The 14,499-nt window shown below is 41.1% G+C and overlaps 1 protein-coding gene across 1 annotated transcript; it reads right to left on the bottom strand.

Annotated features, from left to right (window-relative positions):
* Positions 1-8,276: 8,276 nt before the first annotated feature.
* On the bottom strand, positions 8,277-10,712 carry Tlr10 (toll like receptor 10). Its single transcript, XM_026386135.2, has one exon. The coding sequence runs from the start codon at positions 10,710-10,712 to the stop codon at positions 8,277-8,279; it is 2,436 nt and encodes an 811-aa protein (XP_026241920.1).
* Positions 10,713-14,499: the final 3,787 nt, after the last annotated feature.

The following is a 14,499-nucleotide window of genomic DNA, read 5'->3' as shown; positions in this document are numbered from 1 at the left end:
GAAATAACAGGAAGAGCCGCTTTGCTGATGGTCTTACTCTTGCATACACAATGGATCTATTTTAAGACCATGAACTTCTGCTTTCCACAGTGAGAGGGGTCTAACAACCCATGAAGTGAAACCACTTCTAACCCAGAGCAAGTCCTTGGACTCAAATCAGACCCTTGCTTTAAGGTAGATGCATCCTACAAAATGAGAAGTAACATTATAGACGTCTCCTTGCTTCATTTCTTTTTCTCTTGGATTTTAAAAAATTATTTATGTTAAGATTGGATTTGACTTTTCCTTTTTAATGATCTTCATATATCATGCTTGTCTTTTTTTCCCTTTATTTTGGATTTGAGGCTGAATGTTAAGATGGATAATTAAAATTGAAAAATAAAATTATGTCTACTGTATTCAGTTTTATGTATTATATCCTTTCAGTTTAAAATATATCCACTTTCCTACTTGTAAAGACTAAAGATGTGACTCAATGCTTTCTCCAAGGCTCTAACATGGAGTTAATTTCTTCCCTCAAGTTAATTTCTCACCTGTGTCCTCTCCTGGGCGACTTTATGGGCCAAACCTCCCATCCAGCTTGCATAAAATACATAGCAGGGTGACCTAGCTGCATCCAAATTGGAAATTAAAAATTGGCTTTTATTTGGGTGAGACTCACCTCTCTCCACCTCTCTCCATGCATGAATTGGTATGCATAGGGAGGAGGAGGGAAGAATGTTCTGGGGCTGGAAGGAGAGGAGGAAGAAATAAGGACCATGGAAGAGATGTGGTGCTGTGTCATATTCTTTGTCCCCTGGGGCTGGTCTGGAGCCCCCACAAAGGGTGGGAGCGAGTGCTGAACAAGGGGGTGTCATGGGAGACTCAGCGAGACTCTGCATTCTGGCAGAGCAGCATTGGGATGCTGAGAAACTGCCACATGGTTTTGAGGAGAGAAGCACTGAACCTACAGCTAAGTGGTTTCTCACCTTAAGGATAACTGGATTTGGGACTAGTGGGAGAAAGTACCCTTAGCATGGTCAGACACCGGCTCAAGGCACCATCATTTAGCAATGTCAATAGGAAATGATTCTTGCAGGACCTTGAGAGGCCCCAGGTTCCAGCCTCCTAAGTGTGATGAGCACGGAGCACACCATGGAAGACGAACCAGGGAGTGTGGCTGACAATGTGATGGGGGAGCACATCCGAGGCTCCTTGGGATTAGGTGGGAATTCTCATGGGGGTCTTTGCAGGGGGCTTGGAGGTCCCATGTCAGCAGGTGCATCAGGAACAAGAATGGACATCACTGATGTCCATGAGCCCTCTGGGTGGTCCCAGGCAGGTGAGGATTGGTAGCATTGTGTTAAACACTGAATGATGAGAATCGATTTTACACAGGATACCTCCCTTCAAGAGCAGGGGACAGCAAGAACAAGTGTTTCCAGGGTGTCTATAATATAAAAGAAACCAAGAGTTAAATTATCAGGTCCTTGAGAGTCAGGATGGCAAAGCAGCTATAAAAGTCAGCTCAATGAGAAAACTGCCCGGGATCTCCATCACTCTCTAGCCACTAAACCTTAGCTTTCTGGTTAGGTATTTTATCATGAAATGAGAAGAGAGATTACATTTAATTCATGAGATTTAATAGGTATAACTTGTGATACCTATTAGAAGTGTTTATGTGTTTATAAACACATAAACACTAGAGAGGGCTTAGCGGTTGGTATAGTTGAGGATACTAGAAAGCTCAGGATACTAGAAACAGCATCATGAACAATGGGCCAACTCTGTCCCACAAATAAACCTCCATGAGGAGATTGAGGGCTGATGGCTCTCTAGATCTCCTCTGAGCTAATGAGTTGGAAAATCAAAAGACATTAGTCCCAGTGGTATAACAGAACTAATCTAGTAGCAGTTCTTGCAATATCTTTTTCTGGCTGATTATTTATTATGTATTTATTTATTTTACTGGAGATTGAACCCAGGGGAATTCTACCTCTGAGCTGCATCCCCAGCCTTTTTTATTTTATATTTTGAGACAGGCTGACATTATGTTGCCAAGGCTGGCTTTGAACTTGGGATCCAAGTTGCCTTAGCCTCCTGAGTCTCTGGGATTACAGGCTTTTGACACAGTATCTAGTTCTGGCTAATTTTTTATCTCATGACCAAAGGCGCTACTGCCAGAAGAGACATTAAGAAGTCCTCAGGGGGCTGGGGATGTGGCTCAAGCGGTAGCGCGCTCGCCTGGCATGCGTGCGGCCCGGGTTCGATCCTCAGCACCACATACCAACAAAGATGTTGTGTCCGCCGAGAACTAAAAAATAAATATTAAAAAAAAATTCTAAAAAAAAAAAAAAAGAAGTCCTCAGGTTTAGAAAGTCCCCCGGCGTGGCTAAAGATCTAATTCCCTCTGAGGGGAGAACACACATAAAAAAAATGTGCTTTAACCTGTCATGATATAACATAAAAAATGCCTTGCCTCCTTTCAATTTTTAATAAACACCATCAGAGAGACTTCCAGGAACCTTAATAGTGTGACATTAGAATGTGCCTGTCCCAATCTGTCAGAGTAATCAATTTAAAACCATCTTGCAGCCAGTGAGCTGCTCTGAAATGGAAACAAATCATTCTGCAACCAGAAGACCCAGCGGGTCTGGCTGCAGAGGCCCCACAACTTCCTTCCCAGAGCTGCTCCAAGAGTGTGCAGGACCCCTGGGGAAAGTTTCCTGTGGTGGTGGTAATGGGTTTGTTGTTGTTTGTTTGTTGTTGTTTGTTGTTGTTGTTGTTGTTTTGCAGTGCAGGGACCTTGTCTATATAAATAATTCGATTTTAAAATACAACTTAAAACACGGACTCCTGTGAGGTCTAGTGATGTATTAATGAAGAGTGGCTTTCCCAGTGTGCATCGTCCCATGGGTCCATGTGAAGATTCTTTTGGGCTCCACGCCCCCTCACATCCTGTCTGAATCCAGAGCCACCTCTGTGCCCTCGGTTGGGGGGCGGGGCACCGCTCCTGGTTGTATTTCCCTTAGGAGAAAACAGTAGCCGGGCTGTAATTAATCACAGGGTCCTGGCTCTGCAGAACCTGCTCACGGTATAGATCTTCTTGCCTCTGCAGTTCCCTAACAGCGCCTCTGTGACACCAGTTACATTGTTACTCATGTCACCACATCATCCATCCACACTGTCCCCAGTGACTCTCTCAGAGGTCACTATGGTGCTTCGTTGATGCAAGTCTTCCCAAGGGTGTGCAGGAACATGTGAGCCCATGTTTGCTTTCTGGTCCTGTTAAGCTCACCAGCCAAAATGCCACAGCGTGCCCACAGAGCAACCCATCTTCCAGCCACGTGTCCTCTTGGGCTCTTGAGGGGGTCGTCACTGCAGTCCTAGAAGGGGAGCTCTTTCAGAGGTGACGAAACCCCTGACTTCCACATACCTCCAACAGCAAGGATGGAAGGCCAGGGGTCCACACGTGGAGGGAGAATGAGCAGTTCCCACCCGTGGGGAGCAAGAGAGACCCTGACTGGAAGGACAGTCAGTGCTCAGACTTGAAGCCATCCTCAGAGGACTGTCTGGCCTGGTTCAGAGCCTGCAGTAGGGGTGGCTTGAGTGCCAGTGGCTGCAGGGCGTGATGGCACATCCCGCCACCATCAAGTGTTGAAGACAGGCAGTGATGCCACCCACAGTCGAGACACAGATGGACACAAGCCCACACTGGTGACTCGAACCCAAGGTTTGGTGGTGAACTGTTGGTAACCGAGTCCTGCAGCCATCTTGTGTTCAAGTTGAAGTAACCGCCAAATCAGAATGTCAGTGCCATCTGCTCAGTCTCAGGAGGTCCCACACTGCACCGCGGTGCCAGCAGGAATAACCTAGTTGCCCGACTGCTCACCTTAATTGAAGGCCCAACCACCAACCTGTGAGGAGATTCCATGGTTGGAGTCCCAGAGCTGGTTGGGATATCTGATTGACACAATGTTCAGGGTCAGAAGCATCTTGACAGAGGAAGACAGAGATCATTGTGGTGTGGGTCTGGTCTGAGCCAGGAGTCTCCTGTCTGGAGAACACAGCCAGTCCTGGCAAGTCCCAGGCTATGATAAGGGCTTAGAAAATTCAAGGAAGGCCTCCAAAGCACAGAGGTGCAGTCCTGTGGCAGAGGCTTTGCTGGCCCACTACTGCCCCTTCTCCTCTAGAAAGGCTGACACAAGAAGAAGAACATGGACAGTGGTTGGCAGGGGGCAGCCATACACCCCATTTGTGGTGATTTGTGTAATCTGCAGACTCTGAAATAGTTCAAGGGCAAGCCCCTGAGATCCACCAGCTTCAAGGAGGAAGTGAAGAGTCATGAGCATGTGTGGGGTGGAGGAGAGACAGAGGGCCAACGATGGCAGGTCCCAGAAAGATCCAGCAAGAAGAACACTTACTGAAAGGGAGGAGTGTCCTCCAGTCCAATCTGTACCCCTGGTTCACATCAGAGGCCGACACTGGAGTGGGTGGCTTTGGCAGCCGGAGCTCTGCTGGACTTCAGAAGAGCAGAGGGTCAGCAGAGGGTCCACGAACTCTGTTTCCTTCGGAGAATACTTGGGGGGTGGCAGTGTGCCAAGGACTATTCTAGGCAGAGATGCAGACAAAATTCCTGAGCAAAACAGACAAAAATTTCTGCTTTGAGTTTGCATTCTGGTGGGGGAAGTGGAGAAAATGCAGAATAAACAGAAAAATTACATAGTGATTCAGAAGGTGGGAAATGCTATGGAGAAAAAAAGCAGGAAAATTGATTTTTAAAAAAATGGCCATTGATAATTATAATTTTCAATTATGTTGCCTAGGAAATCTTCACAGGGTTATGTGCTTGGAGCAAAGATTTGGATAGCAGAGGGAATGTTGAAGTGTCCTAGGAAAATATGTGAGGATTCAAAATCACTTTCATTGGATTTTCATTTGAATATTTCAAACGAATTATTAGAATATATGGGCACTGTTAGAATGGTTACTCTTGAGGTAACGTGGACACCACCATCAAAACATATTCTGAAGAAGAGTCATTTTCATTTTGACAAGACAGACATATAGAGCCTCTGTCTGAAGTTGTATTGACCAGAAGCTTCCAACCAACCTCCCTAACTCTGACCCTGAACCTGAATGACCCTACCTTTGGCTACAAAAGGTAGCCACAGTTTGCTATGGACTTTGTAAGCAAAAGCATTGGTCTAGGAGTTAAAAGGCAAATGTTTGACCTTGGGCTTGGGCGAATCATTTAAAATTTGAAAGTCTTAATTTCTTCATTTGAAACTGAGAGTTAGGCTTGGTAATTTTTTAAATTCTCACTCATTTCAAATTCCCCCAGGCTCTACTTCTCTTGAGTGATTCATTATGGGAGACAGAGGAATGAAACTTAGGGAACATTTGCCATAAGTCAGGTTTAAAACTGCTGTTCCCTGCCGATCTGCTTGGAATTTGAAGATGACAATTCCATTTCAGAACAGTCCCATCTTCCATATTTATTCAAAGGATGTAGACCCCTCTCAGCTCAGATGTTGACACACAGGAAATGCTGCCATCCATCTGCAGAGATGCTCAGTGAGCGTGAAGGCCCCCTGGGAATCCACAGAACGACTTCTACCATACGGATACAGAGTTCAGGCTCCTTGAGGGGGGAAAAAATGGAAGAAGCTCCAGATGGACACATGGCAAGAAATAACAAGAAAATTCCAAGTACATAAGATCTGAAGCCATTTTCCAGACCTGATCAGAGCATGAGGGAATGGATGCTCATCTCATGATTCAGCAGAATGGCTCATTACTGAAATCTGAAATTCCTTGGATGGAATTACATCATTAGGTTTGCATGAGGTAGGCATCTACAATTATATATAGTATACATTATATGTATTTTAGTTGTAGAGGATCACAGTACCTTTATTTGATTTATTTATTTTCATGTGGTGCTGAGGATCCAACCCAGTGCCTCACACATGCTAGGCAAACAATCTACTGCTGAGCTACAGTGTCTCAAGCCCCAAAAGCAAATAACATTCAACTCATGCAAAATCTATTTTTTTCTGAGTACCTAACAGTCAAAACCAAGAATATTAGGAAGCTAGATAGTATCTGAGTTTCTGAGAAAGGAACATATAATGGGTAAGATTTGAGGAATCCCCACCCCACATCCTTAAAGCCAACTCTGAATGAAAGCTGCCTTTGTCCAGCTTCTGAAAACAGAAGTTCTGAAAGCTAAGTCTAATGTTTTTTTTAAATTGTAATAGAACACCTCTGCTGTTAAAGCTGGATTACTAAACTGAGGATTCTATCATGAAATAACTGAATTCTGGTGAGTTTAGGGCTAATGTTACCTTCTTTGTATGATCCAAATCACTTCATCTCGTGTTGAGTATTTTACTCAAGATTTACAAACCCTCATATGGTCTCTGTCTCACTTCTTGAGAAGCCAGGAATCACACTCCTGTCGGGGCCCAGCCCAGGAAAGGCCTTGTCCCCAGGCTCTGCCTTCAGCCACTGCGATTTCCTTGTCTTTCCCCTTCTGCCAGACAGACCATGGGCTCATCAGGCAGGCGCAGGAGGTGCTCAGCTTCAAGTCTGCTGACCTCTGGCTCCTCAACTCTGGCTTCTGGCCAGATGGTGTCATAACCTGGCTTCTAGACTGACACTCAGCCCTTTCCCCATACTCTCAGGTTGACCATCTAGAATACAATTAAAAAAAAAAAACTACTTAGCATGAGGAATTCTTATGAGTACAAACTGTAAGGAAATAAGTAGATGCAGAATGCAGTTTTAACCTGCTCAATAGATCAATTTTATTAGAGTAAATGAGATGAAAACCAGGTATCTTTGTAGGTCAAGAGCAACCCAATTTGGCAATTTCAAGGGATGCATTCTATACTCAGGAATCCTTCAATTCTTGATTCTCTTTCTTTTGCCTGAGTTTAACCTATTCCTTCTCTTCTTTCCCGGCTTCTCGGGATTTGACTTCAAAGCCCACCATCTATCCTGAAGCCAGTTGTGTCCCACTAAGATCCTCAACCAACCCAAACTCATTCCTTAAGCATTCAGCAGGCACCTTTTCTGAAAAAAAGAATTGTGCAAACTGCTGCTGATACTGGGGCAGATGGCCTTTGGGAGTTCATAGCCTGGTGAGAAATGGAGACTTTAAAGAGGTCTATAATGAGTTGGCTGATAGAAATATGTCCAAAGTGTTAAAAAGAATGAAGGAGTATCATGCTTACTGGAAGGATTGAGGAAGTTTTCCAAGAAAGGTTGACTTTTGTATTGTGTCTTGAAGGAAATGTAAGATTTCCTGAACAAGCCATTCCAGGCAGGCATGATGCCAGACGCACTCTCTAGTCTGGGGCACAAAGAAGGCTGATTGTCCCAGAAAGGGCAAATGACTCAACAGAGCTCAATGACTGAGCCCTGGATGCAGGGAGATAAGAGGAGAATGGTTTCAATCTTAAATGTTCATACAACTTTTCCCCTGTTACATGTGGGTAAACAAACTACAAGAATTTTCAAACCAGAGAAGTAACGTTGTTTCTGAAATACGATTTTGCAAAATTGAGAAGTGCTTGTTTCTTTCCTGTGAATTGTGAGACAAGAAGAGAAGAATCAAACAAAATGAGTAGGATGTGTAGGCTTTAAAAAAAATTATTTTTTTAACTTGCAGAAGAAATACAGATTCATTCTAAGCAATTCAAACATTACAGATATACACAACATAGAAATTCCTGTAATCCAAACTTCTAGACCCAAACCATGACTACTATATCAGTATGCTGATACAGGTTATTTTAAACCTTTATTTCAATGTATAAACTAACATATTAATATAATTTTCTCAATACAATAATGGCTATTTAATATCCTATTACATGGGTATACTAGAGTTTATTGAATCAACCCTTATTTTGTGAATATTTGGGAAGCTTTTCAACTTTTCATGGTTATAAAAAAATGCTGTGATAAACACCTTTTTACATAAAAATTACAAACTTGTACAGGCATTTTATAGAACATATTTTTAACTCTAATTAATTAATTAATTTTTTAACGTATTCTGAGGATTGAACCCAGTGCCTCACACATGCTGGGGCAAGCACTCTACCACTGAGCCACAACTCCAACCCCCAGAGAATATGTTTTTAAAATTTTTTTCTAGGAAATGACATGAAGGGAATAATGATTTTTCATTTTAGTAGGTATTGACAAATTACCATCATAAAGATTGTATCCATTTATATCCCAACAGCGTTTATGATCCCCAATTTCCCTACAGAGGTGGAGTTTCATAAGCAATCTGTTCTTATCAGAGATATTGTAGAACCTCGGGACTCTTCATTCAGCTCTGAGAATGTCTGTAGTTCACTCCCTTCTCCAGTGTCTGATAAATTAACATTAATAGCAGTTCGAAGATTTGCCCAAAAAAGCCCACATTTACATCTATCCTTGGGCCATTCCAAGCATGCCTTCTTTTCCATGAGAGCTTTCAGCTCATGGAACCTGGTAGGAATGCAGTACAATGGAACAGGTTCCAGTGAGATAAGAAGGATGCGATCAGCCCTTTCATGGAAGAGAGTGTGTTGGGCAAAATAGAGTTCATAATGGCGCCACTCACTCTGGACAAAATTGGGGGACAAAACAAAGATGGATTTATAGCTTCTCTCAATGCAGCTTATGATATTTTCAGCAATGCTCTTGCCAGGGTCAAAGTTTCTCTCAGGAAGACAAATCAAAACAGAACCATCTTCTTTCTCTAGATTGGGGATCAATTCATTCTTCACCCAGAGAGAATCATGTTCACTGTAGGAAATAAACGCATGGAATTGGACATTGCTCTTAAGTTGTTCTTGTGCTGTCCTCCTAACCCTGTGCCAGGTTCGTGCCCATTGAACTAACATCCTGAGGTACCAAAGCAGATCCAAGCGAAGGTAGCAGAAGGCCGCGGTCACCCCCAGAATGGTCATGATGGCCACAATGGTGACAACCAACAAAGCTGTGTTGCAAGACAATTCAGGAAGATCAACATCTTTTAACCGAGTCCCCCTTAGATTCAAAGGGTATTCACAGATGTATGAATCTGACCATCCAATCATCATGCCCTCTGAATATTTTTCAAGCTGAATGAAATCTCTTAATTCACAAGTACACCGAAATGGATTTCTTCCTGCATTTAGACTCTTAACTTCCTGGCAGCTCTGGAAAAAATCAAGGGATGGGCTGAGAATGAAGTTCATTTCAATGTTCAGAACTGAGAGTCTGCTGAAATGACTGCACCCGGGGAGATCAGTCAGAAAATTAAATGCAATATTTAGCTCTCGTAAAGACTTCAGGTGAATACTTTCTCTAGGGACAGTTTGAATTTGGTTATTATTCAGGTCAAGTATTTGAACACTTCTGGGCAAACACCTGAAAACAGAATCAGCAAATTTATTGGATGACAAGTTCATGGTGATCAACGTTTCTGGCCAAAAGCAATTTTCATCCTTGTTATGTTGTAATAGATTTTGGCTCAGGTCCAAGTGCATCAAGGGTGTACTGTTAGCAAAGCTACTCACTAAGGAAAGTGTCTCCAGTTTATTGCCCTCCAGAATGAGAGTTTTCAAATAAGGCAATTGGGTGGGTTTTTTAAACAGGTCATCTGTTAAGATATTATTGGCTAAATTTAAATATCGGAAACTTACAGGATAATTAGGAAAAAGCATGTGTGGCATTTGTGCATCTGATATTGTCAGGTTTTCTATATTCATGTTTGTAAAAAGCAAGTACATTCTATCCTGTGGAATATTAAAAATTCTGAAATGTACATGCTCCAATTTTATAGCTTTCATTACAGTATTTGAGTAGTCAAATGAATTGCGGTCAAGATAAACATTCCCTCCAAAAATTATATTTTGGATTTGGAAGTATTCCACCGATGTATGCCAAACAAATTGGAAGATAAGGAGGAGGTCATCCCAGAGTAAATCAACTTTGTTAAATAACAGAATAGATGTCTTGGCATTCTTTAAAATAAGATTCTGTTGAGTTTCATGATTCACACATTGGCTTTTGCAGTCTATATTTGTCATTTCTAATATTTTTGAAGTCTTGAGTCCATCATGCAAAAGAACCCAAAAATTTGTGTTTCTTGGCAAAATGATGTGAAGTTCTGTTGTGTTTAAGATGGGCAAGCTACCTTCTTCATAATAAGAAAGAGTTCTCAATCCTAAGAGGACAGTATTGAGATGCAAATGAGCAATTTTCTGGAAATCTGATTTTTGTATTTTTGCTCCACTCAAACCCAGGACTTCCAAGTGAGACATGTTGCCAATCTCTTCACTAATAGGCACGGTGTCAAAGTCATTAAAAGAAAGATCTAAATGTCTGAGACCTGCCAGCGAATACCAAGTTACAGTCTTCAGTCTATTATAAGACAAATCTAAATATCTTAACTCTTGGTTCAGTTCAAAGATCTTGATATCCAGCTGTTGGATTCTGTTATGGCATAAAATCAAAGCTTTCAATTTGGAGAGAGAATGAAAATCTGAATTCTGAACTTGAAAAAGGAGGTTATACGATAAATCCAGTGTGGTTGTGGATGGGGTCAAGTCTGTGGGAACCTTTTTTAGAGACATATTGGAGTAGTTAGAAATTAATTCCTTTTCTTCTGGAAGCTTTGAGGCCAAGCCCTCTATTGACATAACAATATTACAAAATACATAAAAGTTTCTGATGAGTTTCATTGTGTTTCCAAGTATTTTATCCCTGGTTTCCTCATATGAATGATGAAGATGAGTTCCAAACTGTGGAAAGACAGCACAGAACAATTGTTTAAAAAAATTAATTTGTTAAGGGCTGAGGTTGTAGCTCAGTTGGTAGAACGTTTGCCTTGCATGTGTGAGGCACTGGGTTCAATCTTCAGCACCACCTAAAAACAAATAAATAAAATAAAGGTATTGTGTCTGTCTACAACTAAAAAAAATAAAAATAAAATAAAGTGGTTTGTTAATTCCCATACGACTTTTTAAAAAATGTAATTATTTTTAGTTTTTATTGTTTTATTGTTGCATTAAAGTTGTACACAATTATAGAATTCATTGTTATATATGTGTACATGCACACAATGTAATAGTATAATTTAGTCAGTGTCACTCTCCAGCTCTTCCTTACCCCCTCCCCTCTTTCCAGCCCTGGTCCCTTTGCTCTATTCTACTGATTTTCCTTTGATTTTTATGAGATCCCTCCCCTCACCCAACTTTTATTTTCCTTTTTCTTCTCTAGTTTCCACACATGAAAGAAAACATACAATCCTGACCTTATAAGTTTGGCTTATTTCACTTAACTTAATGTTCCCAAATTCAGTCCATTTCCTGCAAATGACATAATTTTATTTTTCTAGAACTTTTTTTTTTTTTAATGCCAGTATCTGACTATATTCACCAAGAGACTTGAGTAAAGTCCCAACCTATATTGGGGTTTTGAATTGAATTCAGAACCTTGGCTGATACATCTATAAGCCAGTCACTGTGAAATGTGCCATTTCCCCCAAACTGAGGTCTGATTCTCACAGAGATGCAGTAGGTGGGAGAAGCACCTCCCTCCCACTCCGCTGAGGAATGCCCTTGCCAGGTCACCCCCTCCCCACATCCCCTTTTGATAGCAGAAGGCTTTAAGAAGAGTGGAAGTAATTTGTTTTATTGTTAAACATTATGGACACTAGAATTAATATCTCGGTGTTGCTCCTCAACTTTTATATTTGTGGATATAGAGAGTCCCTGGAGATAACATCTGTCTTTAAAAATGGCTTACCCTCTAACTGGAAGGTCCAAACAGACACAATCGGGATTCCTGTCCTTTTGCCTGTTCAGATTGGAGGCAAAAGCAATCTGGATCGCTGTTGAATAATAGCAATAATAATGTTTTTTTTTTTAAAAGAAAACAGTTTTTATTTTGGGGGGATTGTGATGTGTCAAGGTATATCCTAAATGCCTCACATACATCCTAAATGTATTATCTCATTCATTAGTCACAATACTCAGTGAGGGAAACACTGTTACCCCCACTTTACAGGTGAGAAAAGTCATGATGGAAGATTGAGAGGACTTTGAGAGGAGCTAGGCTTCAAGTTGTCTCTCTGACATGGAAGAGAGAGGGTGGGAGAACTAAGATTTCCATGAGATTCATTATTCAAGATATTAATTAACTGCCTCTTCTGACAAAACTTTTCTAGACATTGGGGAATTGTCCAGCAACAGACAAAACAGATAGATTTCTTTTCCTTCACAGCTTACCTTCCAGCGAGTAAGAAAAGAGTCTGAGAACAAAATAAGGCGTGTATATGTGGGGTAGTGATAAGGACTTGAAAGACAAATAATTGAGACAAAGACAATAGAGAGAGACTGTGTGACATGTGGGTACGGACATGGTGGGCTGAGTTGGCAGAATGAAAACATGAGGCTATCTAGAATACTACTGTTTTGGTAGCTATGAGGTGTCCCCCAGAGGGTCATGTGTGGGAAAATGAAAGACAGCGTAGAGGGGAGATGACTGGGTCACGAGAGCCTTAGTCTCATCAGTGCATTAATCCCCTGACAGAAACTACTTGAGTGGTCACCTCGGCAGGTGGGGTGTGGCTTGAGGAGGTGGGTCACTGGGGTGCACCTTTGGGGTGCATATTTTTTTCCTGGTCTACAGTGTCTCTCTCTGCTTCCTGTTGCTCCTCCACGATGTTCTGCCTCATCTTGGGCCCAGAGCGATGGAGTTGGCTGTCTATGGAATAAGGCCTCTGAAACCATGAGCACCAAATAAACTTTTTCTTCTCTAAAATTTTCTCATCAGGTCTTTTAGTCACAGTGGTAAAAAAGCTGACCTAACAACTACCCACTATCATCTGGATTTCTCTTTCTAGAATCTTCCCAAGTTTGTGTGTGCTTGTGTGTGTGCTTGTGTGTGTGTGTGTGTGTGTGTGTGTGTGTGTGTTTTAAGAAATTCTAGAAAACATGGGGATATCTTCCAAAACAACTAAAAAAATAAAAATACTTTGTCTTTCGTTTAAAGTTGCAGTTACAAATCACCATAGCCAGAGTGGCTTAGATAACAAACATTTATTTCTCATAGTTCTGAGGGCTACAAAGCCCCAGATCAAAAAGTTGGAAGACAATTCCTGACAAGGAGCCTCTTCCCAGTGTGAAGGTGGCCACCTTCTCACTATATCCTCATGTGGAGGAGATAGATAGACAGACAGACAGACAGACTGCTCCTGAGTCTTCCATATAACTGTTGGTACCACCGAAGTATACAGAGCAACTTATTCCCGATTTTGGTGACACATCATCACCATGTCTTGTGTGAATTTCCTTACATCGTACACTTGGAGAATTCCTACATTTTACAAAAATATATTAATTATCCACTTTGATGATAAAATTCTTATATTTTGTCAACTCTGATTCTGGCAAATTAGAGTTTACCAGATTACAACTACTTTGTTCCTTTGTTTATTGACAGTCTCCTCCACACCCCATCCCCTTGACGGCTGTCTATCTTGTCTTCTTCTGTATCCACCGCACAGGCTCAACAAATATTTGTGGAATGTATGGATGAATGAATGACTTTAACATTTTATTCTCCTAGCACAAGATGTGTTCTAAAAAGTAAGTGTCAAATGAATGAATGGATACTGTGAATTCCTCATGTGGTGCAGTGTGTGATGGCTAGAGAATGAGTCTGTGTTAGGGATGGACAGACCTGTGTTCAAGTCCAGTCTTAACCATTCACTGATTGTGTGACATGCGATACTTGTTTAATCTCTGAAAGGCTAGGTTTTCTCATCTATAAAATGGGTTTATGCAGAAGCATAAAATAGATCATGCATCAAATCACTTAGGAATGACACATTTAATAAATGGTAGTAATTATCAAGGTCAAGACTAGAGTAAGGTAAGTAAGATTTTAAGAGGTTAAAAAGGAACTCAGTCATCAAGATAAACAATGGTCTAATGAAATATTTTTAAAAAGAAATTAATGTGAAAATTCACATTGAACAAATATCAAAATCATAAAGAATACATCGCAATACTGATTTCCCCCCTCAGTCTCCATTATGGCTAGGCAAGATCCCTGTAATTATAATCACCAAGTCACCAAACTGATAAAGGAGATTTTAATGTTATCATCTTACAGGGTACTTTATTTCGTAGCAACTTACTTTAAGCTTCCAGATCTGGATAACCCTTGAAAAATGTAGCAGTATCTGGTCCATTGTTTTATCTGGAATCCTCTGGGTTGAGATGTCAGAGTTTCCTTTTCTTACCCATTTCTTCCCCCTCCCCAATACCACAACTATATATGGAAATAAAATGAGAGCAGAACCTTTTTTGAACTTCTCTTAATATAAGGAAATAAAAAGGTCCAATTCCTCAGGCAATTCATGTGCATTATGGCATTTCACTAAAACATTTTTAAAGCAGAACATAAACTTTGTGTTGTTGTTGTTCAAACCCAGGACCTTACACATGCTAAGCACATACT

Source organism: Urocitellus parryii, chromosome 10 (assembly GCF_045843805.1).
Source record: "Urocitellus parryii isolate mUroPar1 chromosome 10, mUroPar1.hap1, whole genome shotgun sequence".
Lineage (NCBI taxonomy): Eukaryota > Metazoa > Chordata > Mammalia > Rodentia > Sciuridae > Urocitellus > Urocitellus parryii.
The sequence above is the reverse complement of the archived record's forward strand: the minus strand, read 5'-3'. Positions and strand labels throughout refer to the sequence as shown.

Excerpts from the sequence above, each read along its gene's own strand:
- Tlr10 (XM_026386135.2), bottom strand. The coding sequence starts at position 10,712 with ATGAAACTCATCAGAAACTTTTATGTATTTTGTAATATTGTTATGTCA.